Genomic DNA, 11,285 nt, shown 5'->3' with positions numbered 1-11,285 from the left:
GGACGTCACGCGTTTTTTGCGCACAGCGGAGGAGATGCAGAGTCACTGTGAGAGTGCGTGTGCGTGCGCGCGCGCGCGTACGCGTACGTAGGTACGTTGAGCGTTTGAATGTAAACAAGAGGCGTCGGGTTATCCCGCAAAAAAAAAACTCCCCCCCCCCCCACACCCCCCCCCCCCCGAGAATTAACATCTACCGGCGCCGGGCTGCGATCCCGCCAAATACTCGGTGTTAGCTCGCCGTGTCCCGCACGTCTAAACTGCCCCTCCTCCTCCTCACCCTCAAGCCGTGGCGGGAAGGGGCCTTGTGTGTGAGAGAGAGAGAGAGAGAGAGGGGAACCCGCCGCCTGCCTCGCGTCTCGCTCCTTCCCGCCTGGCCCCGGGTTCCAGGCCCCAGCTTCGGCTATCCTCCACCCGCCCTTGTTTTATGATCGCGATCCCGCGGCCTACCTCTCAGGATCCCGCTGCCGAGCCTACTCTACGCCGGTCCCCAGCAGCAGCAGGAGCAGCAGGAGCAGCAAAGTCCGAGGAGACGGAAGGTAAAAAGCCTCTCGAGTGGCCAGTTTGTGTTTTTATACATGTTTTTTTTTTAAAAAAAAGAAAGTAAAGAAAAATTTTTGTGAAATTGATGCGAAGTGATATCACCAACTCTCCCCTACCAGAATGTGAAGTTAGGTCCTGACTCATCGTTATGGATCTACTTGGGTTTTATGGGCTGCTTTAGAGCAGATGATATTTGTTCAGAAATAGTGTCTTAAAAAGGCCTCCATAGGCTGCAATGTCTAGTGTCATTTACAAGACTTTACTGTAATTTTGCCTTAGTTTGGTTATACAAACAGCTTTTTGATATTCATGCCAATTACAATAAGTATTCATTGGGTTCTGTAGTGTTTTTCTTCTCTCCTTTTATGGAACATGGTTCCTTAGACCCCCCCCCCCCCCCATAAAAAGTGTTGACAGGCTTCACTCACTCACCTGACGAAGGAGCAAAGCTCCGAAAGCTTGTGATTTTCAAATAAAACTGTTGGGCTATAACCTGGTGTTGTAAGATTCCTTACATTTATCCACCCCAGTCCATCACCGGCATCTCCACATCATGGCTGTTTGACTGTAAGGGCATCGCACCTGATCTGGACCCAGTGTCCACCCATGTGTTTACCAGCTGTTCGACCGCGGGGGGCAACATCACTTCTGAGCTGGATCCCATGTCCGACCATGTATTCTCCCGCAGAAGTCACCAGATAGCAATCAGGAATGGGGACACTAATGTTTTTTTTTTGTAGTTACCTCTTCCCTATCCCGTGGATGACACAGCCAGTTGAGAGGGGGGGCTTGATCGTTATGGTGGATGCGGTGAGGATGTTCCCAAGGATGGGTGAAACTAGAACTAGGGGGCATAATCTTAGAATAAGGGGTTGCTCTTTCAAAACTGAGATGAGGAGAAACTTCTTCACTCAGAGGGTAGTAGGTCTGTGGAATTTGCTGCCCCAGGAAGCTGTGGAAGCTACATCATTAAATAAATTTAAAACAGAAATAGACAGTTTCCTAGAAGTAAAGGGAATTAGGGGCTACGGGGAGCGGGCAGGAAATTGGACATGAATTTAGATTTGAGGTTAGGATCAGATCAGCCATGATCTTGTTGAATGGCGGAGCAGGCTCGAGGGGCCGACTGGCCTACTCCTGCTCCTATTTCTTGTGTTCTTAAATGCCCCACTGGTTAATTTATCACAGAGTAGAGAGGGGGGGGGGCGGACCTTTCAGGCATGTATAGTTCAAAACCACATCTTAAGGTGCATTTACCTACTGAGTTGTTAAAGGGGGACTGTAGTTCAATTTGGTTAATATTTAACACTGATAACCATACATGTGTATTATTGATTTACATATTGAGAATTCCCATCCTGGACTAGCAATTAATTTATGATGTGTTTTACTGGTTTGGCTCAGTGGTAGCATTCTGGCCTCTAGTCAGAAGGTTAAAGCCCCACTCCAGAGACTTGAGCACATACTCTAGGCCGACACTCCCATTGCTGTACTGATGGAGTGCAGCACTGTCGGAGGTGCTGTCTTTCGGATGAGACGTTAAACCGAGGCCCCATCTGCCCTCTCAGGTGGATGTAAAAGATCCCAATGCACTATTTCGAAGAAATGCAGGGGAATTCTCCTGGTATCTTTTCCAACGTTCATCCCTCACCCAACACCACCAAAACCAGATAATCTGGCTATTATCATATTGTTGTATGTGGGACCTTGCTGTGCACAAATTGGCTGCTGCATTTCCTACATTATAACAGTGACTATACTTCAAAAGTACATAATTAGTTGTAAAGTGCTTCGGGACGTCATGTAGTCGTGAAAAGCTCTATTTAAATGCACGTCTTCTTTCTTTCCTGACCTGCTGTGTTAAATTTGGGATTTCCAGTGAATCTAAAGTTTGCTGGGTGCTGATTTGCCATTTCAGCAGTGACACACATGCTGCCACCACACATCCTGTTTTTTGGGGGAAATTCTAATTGCTGTTTAATCAAACAGTTTTGACATCATCTATAGAAGTATGTCCACCACTAATGGACTGGTGTTATAATTAGTCCCCATCATTTGCTTCTCTTTGGTCTCACATATTTTTGTGCGCTTGACTTATAGGGGATACATGCTGGCTATTTTAAGTAGCTAAGTACCAGTGGGTATGGAGTGAATTTACTTCCTTATATTACGGTGTTGCAATTACATTGGATATATTGTTGGATAATGAAATGTGGCAAATGCATCAATTGATAATGGGCTGCTCTTTTGTATTTTCCAATCAACATCAACTACATTGCCGTTTCATGTATATACTAACTTAACAACAACAACAACTACTTGGATTTATATAGCGCCTTTAACGTAGTAAAACATCCCCAGGCGCTTCACAGGAGCATTATTAATCAAAATTTGACACCCAGCCACGTAAGGAGATATTAGGACAAGTGACCAAAAGCTTAGTCAAAGAGGATGGTTTTAAGCAGTGTCTTAAAGAAGGAGAGGCGGAGAGGTTTAGAGAGGGAATTGCAGGGCTTAGGGCCTAGGCACCTCAAGGCACGGCCACCGATGGTGGGGTGATTTAAAATCAGGGATGTGCAAAAGGCCAGAATTGGAGGAGCGCAGAGATCTCGGAGGGTTTTAGGGCTGGAGGGGGTTACAGAGATAGCGAAGGGCGAGGCCATGGATGGATTTGAACACAAGGATGAGAATTTTAAAATCGAAGTATGGCCGGACTTGGAGACATTGTAGGTCAGCGAGCACAGGGGTGATGGGTGAATAGGACTTGGTGCAAGTTAGGATACGGGCAGCAGAGTTTTGGATGAGCTCACATTCTGTACTTACACGATTTTTAAAAAATAAAGTTTGGCTTCAGGTGATGCTTTGCTGTAATCTACTACAGTGAAACCTGTGAATTATGGACACCTAGGGGACTGGCATCAGCTGACCGTTTTTTGCAGGTGTCCATATTTTAAGAAGGTCTGTGGTGCCACCAATAACTGCCTCCCCACATGTTATGTAATGCCAATCAACCACTGATTCACCAATGCATCTGCATCAACCCAGTTTTCCTTCTAATCCAATCAGTGGGACCCAGTTTGCCAGGTTCGCGTGCTATTTATTTAACAACAGCTCCAAAGGAAACATAGAATCATAGAAGTTTACAACATGGAAACAGGCCCTTCGGCCCAACATGTCCACGTCGCCCAGTTTATACCACTAAGCTAGTCCCAATTGCCTGCACTTGGCCCATATCCCTCTATACCCATCTTACCCAAATGCTTTTTAAAAGACAAAATTGTACCCGCCTCTACTACTGCCTCTGGCAGCTCGTTCCAGACACTCACCACCCTTTGAGTGAAAAAATTGCTCCTCTGGACCCTTTTGTATCTCTCCCCTCTCACCTTAAATCTATGCCCCCTCGTTATAGACTCCCCTACCTTTGGGAAAAGATTTTGACTATCTACCTTATCTATGCCCCTCATTATTTTATAGACTTCTACAAGATCACCCCTAAACCTCCTACTCTCCAGGGAAAGAAGTCTCAGTCTATCCAACCTCTCCCTATAAGTCAAACCATCAAGTCCCGGTAGCATCCTAGTAAATCTTTTCTGCACTCTTTCTAGTTTAATAATATCCTTTCTATAATAGGGTGACCAGAACTGTACACAGTATTCCAAGTGTGGCCTTACTAATGTCTTGTACAACTTCAACAAGACATCCCAACTCCTGTATTCAATGTTCTGACCAATGAAACCAAGCATGCCGAATGCCTTCTTCACCACCCTATCCACCTGTGACTCCACTTTCAAGGAGCTATGAACCTGTACTCCCAGATCTCTTTGTTCTATAACTCTCCCCAACGCCCTACCATTAACGGAGTAGGTCCTGGCCCGATTCGATCTACCAAAATGCATCACCTCACATTTATCTAAATTAAACTCCATCTGCCATTCATCGGCCCACTGGCCCAATTTATCAAGATCCCATTGCAATCCTAGATAACCTTCTTCACTGTCCACAATGCCACCAATCTTGGTGTCATCTGCAAACTTACTAACCATGCCTCCTAAATTCTCATCCAAATCATTAATATAAATAACAAATAACAGCGGACCCAGCACCGATCCCTGAGGCACACCGCTGGTCACAGGCCTCCAGTTTGAAAAACAACCCTCTACAACCACCCTCTGTCTTCTGTCGTCAATCCAATTTTGTATCCAATTGGTTACCTCACCTTGGATCCCGTGAGATTTAACCTTACGTAACAACCTACCATGCGGTACCTTGTCAAAGGCTTTGCTAAAGTCCATGTAGACCACGTCTACTGCACAGCCCTCATCTATCTTCTTGGTTACCCCTTCAAAAAACTCAATCAAATTCGTGAGACATGATTTTCCTCTCACAAAACCATGCTGACTGTTCCTAATCAGTCCCTGCCTCTCCAAATGCCTGTAGATCCTGTCTCTCAGAATACCCTCTAACAACTTACCCACTACAGATGTCAGGCTCACCGGTCTGTAGTTCCCAGGCTTTTCCCTGCCACCCTTCTTAAACAAAGGCACAACATTTGCTACCCTCCAATCTTCAGGCACCTCACCTGTAGCTGTCGATGATTCAAATATCTCTGCTAGGGGACCCGCAATTTCCTCCCTAACCTCCCATAACGTCCTGGGATACATTTCATCAGGTCCCGGAGATTTATCTACCTTGATGCGCGTTAACCACATGTTTTACAGTCCCAGCTCGTTTGTTTCCTACATTTAGCTAACAAACTTCGAGAATGGGTTTGCGTGACAGGCACTAAACTGGAAATGTGAAGGTTGCCAAACAGTACAGTGTGCCGGGGGGAAGGGGGCAACTTTATAAAGTCACAGAGCAAGGCGACTTCATCCTAGATCTCCACTCAGGTGGGTTTCCCGATCTCGGCTCCATTGCTGAAACAATGCTCCAAACAGAAGCCCAGTGCTCCCCTCCTCCAAAGGATGCCAGTGAAGATCGGAGAGACAGCTGCACTTCTGGCATCGGTCTTGGGGCTGAGAGCAGTTCACACACCTATCCCCTCTTTGCTGCTGATTATAAAAGCTTGTTTACTTGTTCAGAAAGTGATCAAAAGGCTGTTGGGATATTGCATTTTGTCACAAGTAGTTTCAAATATAAAAGCAGTGAAGTGTAGCTGTAGTCACACAGATTGCTGGTCAGACTTCATTTGGAGTACTATGTTCAGTTTTGAGCTCATCACCTCAGGAAAGATACCCTGGCCTGTGTTTTAATGTGTGAAATACACTAAGCAAATAGGGCTTGGTACCTTGAAGGTGTTCGTAATTTGCGAGCGTCCGTAGTTTGAGTGCCCCTTGTATCTTTTATAATGTAAAATATTTAGGACTGTCATGAAGTGCCTGTATTTTATGGTTGTCCATCGTTTTTGAGTGTTGGTAGGTCCTGGTTTCATTGTACATGTATGTGTATACTGCAGATCATGGAAAAAAATTAACAGAGCTGTGTGGGCCTGCATAATTCACGAGAAGCACAGGCAGCTATAGTTTAGCTGCCATAATCCACCCTTTTCTGATCTATATTCTGGCCTTCTTTGTACATCCATGTTCAGTAAGAGATCTACAATTGAAAGCCTGCTTTTTAAATCATTCCAATGCAGTGTTTTTTATGTCTGTTTGTTCTTGTTTTGGTGAAAGTGGGGGCTTGCATGTTAGTTTGATTTGACCCATTTGGAAAATATGAAATGTTAGGACCTATTTGTTTGTGTGGCCAAAGTTCTTAGGGGTAGGGGGGGAGGGGAGGGAGAGGAGGTAGTGAGATGAACAGTTTGCAAGAATGGCTGAGAATAAAGAAGTGGAGAGATGGGGACAGGCAGCATTGTAATCTGTGAGGAGGACGAGGATGAGTCCTGGTGAGATTTATACTGATGTGTCTTCCCAAAAGTAGTAGTTCCACAACATATATGAAGCTGTTTATGTTCTGAATTCTTCCTATTCACATTCTAGGTTGGATTGTGAGCAACAACAACTGTACAGGCACAGTTGTCAAAAGTCAGGATTCTGAGTTTAACACTTCTGATCACGGACCTTCTTTGATTTTGTGTCTAAAGAAAGAAAGACTTGCATTTATATGGCATCTTTCACGACCTCAGGACTTCCTAAAGTGCTTTACAGCCAATGAAGTACTTTTTGAAGTGTAGCCACTGTTGTAATGTAGGAAATGCAGCAGCCAATTTGCACGTAGCAAGGTCCCACAAACAGCAATGTGATAATGACCAGATAATCTGTTTTTAGTGGTGTTTGGTTGAGGGATAAATATTGGCTGGGGAGAACTCCCCTGTTCTTGGAAATAGTAGCATGGGATGTTATATGCCCACCTGGGAGGGCAGGCGTGGCCTCGATTTAATGTCTTATCCAAAAGACGGCTCCTCTGACAGTGCAGCACTCCCTCAGTACTGCACTGAAGTGTCAGCCTAGATTGTGTTCAAGACTCTGGTGTGGGACTTGAACCCACAACCTCCTGACTCGAGGCGAGGGTGCTACCACTGTGCCATGGCTGACAAAACGTAAAATGTACTGTGGTACTGTTGTGGTTATGGTAATGGGCCACCAATCTAGAAGTTGTGAGCTTAAATTCCACCATGGAAAGCTGTGAAATTAATTTCAATAAATCTGGTAATTTGTGCTTCAGCACCAAGAAGAAAATAAAAGCTGCTAGATTGGGTGGTGAAGAAAAAGTGTCAATAGCAACTTATTATTTCTATCGTTATCGTATAGGAAAATATCTCGGGTTGCTTAACAATGATGGGAGAAAAGAAAGAACTTGTATTTATATAGCACCTTTCACATTCTCTGGATGTCCCAATGTGCTACTTCTGAGATTATAATGTAGGCAAACGGGACAGCCAATTTGTGCACAGAAAAGTTCCACAAACAGCAATGAGATGAAAGACTTAATAAATCTGCTTTATTGGTGTTAATTGAGGGGTAAATGTTGGCGAGGACACTTGGCGAACTCCCCTGGTATTCTTTGAATAGTGCCATAGGATCTTTTACGTCCCCCTTGACAAGGCAGACAAAACCTCGGTTTAATGTCTCATCTGAAAAATGACACTTCTGGTGCACTCCCTCAGTACAGCACTGAAGTGTCAACCTAGATTATGTGCTCATGTTTCTGGGATGTGGAGATGCCGGTGATGGACTGGGGTTGACAATTGTAAACAATTTTACAACACCAAGTTATAGTCCAGCAATTTTATTTTAAATTCACAAGCTTTCGGAGGTTACCTCCTTTCTGGAGGGAGGGAGGTTCAGAGAACAATGACTTAGTATTTGAAGCATTGACAACATAAGGTACTCTGTACCTTCTCTCGTCTTTTTCCCTAACACTTATTAGACTCCTTTCCATGAGACCAACCCCTCTGTTAGTTTGACCCTTTCCTCACCGCTCAGCTACCTCTACTTAGCCCAGTGCCCACTGGCATAGCCAACTTGTTTTCCACAGACTTTTTCTGTGCCCTCCTCCTCATTCTTTCTCCTTCAGCTGCAACTATCACACCTTATCTGTAAACTATACTTTTTCCCCAAGGTCTCCAAATGTGTATCTCTGTGCCAATCTATCCCATCTCTCCCTTTTCATAATCCTGCCTGGGTTCTGTTCTGGCCATAACACCAACTGATCAAAGTCACCAACTTGGGTTTAGATAGCACATTTAACGTAGAAAAGACTTCCCAAGGCACTTCAGAGGTGTAAGGAAATAGTTGATGCCAAGGTAAAGGAGAGATTTGGAGGGGTCATTGAAAGATTGGTCAGAGCTGTGTTCAGATGTGGGTTTCAAAGAGAATCTTAAAGGAGGAAAGGGAGATGGGGGAGAGTTTAGAGGGAGTATTTGAGTGTGGGGCCGAGGTGACTGAAGGCATGGCCAATAACGGTGATCAAAGGTTGGGGTTAGAGGTTAGAGTCAAGGGAATGGAGAGTTCGGGGAGATGGGGTTGTAGGGCTGGAGGAAGCTAGAGATCAGGAGGGGCAAGGCCGTGAAGGGATTTAAACATGAGAATGAGAATTTTAAATTTGAGGAGTTTGGAGAACAGGACCCAGTGTAGATCAGTGAGGACAGTGGTGATGAGTGAGCCGGACATAGTACAAGATAGGATATGGGCAGATGAGTTGAAATTAAGAGGGTGGATGATAGCAGGCTGACCATGAGAGCATTGGACTAATTTAAGTCTGGAGATGACAGAAACGTGGATAAAGGTTTCAGCAGCAGATGGGCTGAAGTAAGGGCATGGTCGGGTGATGTTATGGGGGTGGAAGTAGGTAGTCTTTTTGATGGAAATGGTATAGATTGATATACAAGGGGCCACATCAAAGGCTACTACACAAAATAAGAGCTCATGGTGTAGGGGATAACATATTTAGCATGGATAAAGGATTGGTTAGCTAACAGGAATCAGAGAGTAGGCATAAATGGGTCATTTTCAGGTTGGCAAGATGTAACGAGTGGAGTGCCACAGGGATCTGTGCTGGGGCCTCAACTATTTACAATCTATATCAATGACATGGATGAAGGGACCGAATGTATAGTTGCAAAATTTGCTGATGACACAAAGGTAGGTAGGAAAGTAAGTTGTGAAGAGGACATAAGGAGTCTACAAAGGGATATAGATAGGTTAAGTTTGTGGGCAAAAATTTGGCAGATGGAGTATAATGTGGGAAAATGTGAACTTGTGCACTTTGGCAGGAGGAATAGAAAAGCAGTATATTATTTAAATTGAGGGAGATTGCAGAACTCTGAGGTACAGAGGGATCTGGGTGTCCTAGTACATGAATCACAAAAAGTTAGTGTGCAGGTACAGCAAGTGATTGGGAAGGCAAATGGAATGTTGTCATTTATTGCAAGGGGAATGCAATATAAATGTAGAGATGTTTTGCTACAGTTGTACAGGGCATTGGTGAGACCACATCTCGAATACTGTGTGCATTTTTGGTCTCCTTGTTTAAGAAAGGGCATAATTGCTTTGGAGGCGGTTCAGAGAAGGTTCACTCGACTGATTCCTGGGATGAGGGGTTATCTTATGAGGAAAGATTGGACCTGTATGCACTGGAGAATGAGAGGTGATCTTATTGAAACATATAAGATCCTGGGCGGACTAGCAGAGGTAGATGCTGAGAGGATCTCTCCCCTTGTGGGAGAGACTAGAACTAGGGGCCACAGTTTAAAAAATAAGGGGTCTCCCATTTAAGATGAAGATGAGGAGAAATTTTTTCTCTCAGGCGGGTCGTGAGTCTGTGGAACTCCCTTCCCCAGAGAGCGGTGGAGGCAGGGTCATTGAATATTTTTAAGGCTGAGTTAGATAGATTCCTGATTAACAAGGGAGTCAAAGGTTATAGTAGGTAGACGGGAAAGTAGGGTTGAGGTCGCAATTAGATCATCCATGATCTTATCAAATGACAGAGCAGGCTTGAGGGGCTGAATGGCCTACTCCTGCTCTTAATTTGTATGTTCGAAATAGATGTTTCTTGAATTAGAGAAGATTGGACCTGTATGCACTGGAGAATGAGAGGTGATCGTTATTGGGATACAAAATAATGATACTAGGAAGAGATTTTTTAGAAAAACAACAACAGACACTGAAACTTTACATTGACATAAATAAAGCTAATGAATCGACAACAAAAAGCTAAAAGGAATAAGTATCCAGGAAGATTTGCAGGTGATCATGTATCTTTGGGAGGCAGTAGAGACTTCTACTGCCTCCCAAAGATACACAAAGCCAACACACCCGGACGTCCTATCGTATCAGGCAACGGAACCCTGTGTGAGAACCTCTCTGGATACATCGAGGGCATCCTGAAACCCATCGTACAGGGAACCCCCAGCTTCTGTCGCGACACTACAGACTTCCTACAAAAACTCAGTACCCACGGACCAGTTGAACCAGGAACACTTCTCACCACGATGGACGTCTCGGCACTATACACCAGTATCCCCCACGATGACGGCATCGCTGCGACAGCATCAATACTCAACACCAACAACAGCCAATCTCCGGAAGCCATCCTACAACTCATCCGCTTCATCCTGGATCACAATGTCTTCACCTTCGATAACCAGTTCTTTACCCAAACACACGGAACAGCCATGGGGACCAAATTCGCACCCCAATACGCCAACATTTTCATGCACAAGTTCGAGCAGGACTTCTTCACTGCACAAGACCTCCAACCAACACTATACACCAGATACATCGACGACATTTTCTTTCTATGGACCCACGGCAAGGAATCACTAAAGAGACTACACGATAACATCAACAAGTTCCATCCCACCATCAAGCTCACCATGGACTACTCCTCAGAATCAGTTTCTTTCTTGGACACACGAATCTCCATCAAAGACGCGCACCTCAGCACCTCACTCTACCGCAAGCCCACGGACAACCTCACGATGCTCCACTTTTCCAGCTTCCACCCTAACCACGTCAAAGAGGCCATCCCCTATGGACAGGCCCTGCGAATACACAGGGTCTGCTCAGACGAGGAGGAACGCGATGGACACCTACAGACGCTGAAAGACGCCCTAGTAAGAACGGGATATGACGCTCGACTCATCGATCGACAGTTCCGACGGGCCACAGCAAAAAATCGCGTAGACCTCCTCAGGAGACTAACACGGGACGCAACCAACAGAGTACCCTTTGTCGTCCAGTACTTCCCCGGAGCGGAGAAACTACGCCATGTTCTCCGCAGCCTTCAACATGTCATCAATG

At 45.1% G+C, this 11,285-nt stretch overlaps 1 protein-coding gene across 1 annotated transcript in view; it reads left to right on the top strand.

Annotated features, from left to right (window-relative positions):
• Positions 1-164: 164 nt before the first annotated feature.
• The window catches only part of oser1 (oxidative stress responsive serine-rich 1), a 42,261-nt gene continuing 31,140 nt past the window's right edge, over positions 165-11,285 (top strand). The window contains exon 1 of the mRNA XM_068000231.1: positions 165-536. Within this exon, the coding sequence (XP_067856332.1) occupies positions 425-536 (112 nt within the window). The 5' untranslated portion in view covers positions 165-424. The remainder of the gene's footprint in view (positions 537-11,285) is intronic.

The sequence above is a fragment of the Heptranchias perlo genome, chromosome 19, assembly GCF_035084215.1.
Source record: "Heptranchias perlo isolate sHepPer1 chromosome 19, sHepPer1.hap1, whole genome shotgun sequence".
NCBI lineage: Eukaryota > Metazoa > Chordata > Chondrichthyes > Hexanchiformes > Hexanchidae > Heptranchias > Heptranchias perlo.
This window is presented reverse-complemented; position numbering and strand designations above follow the sequence as displayed.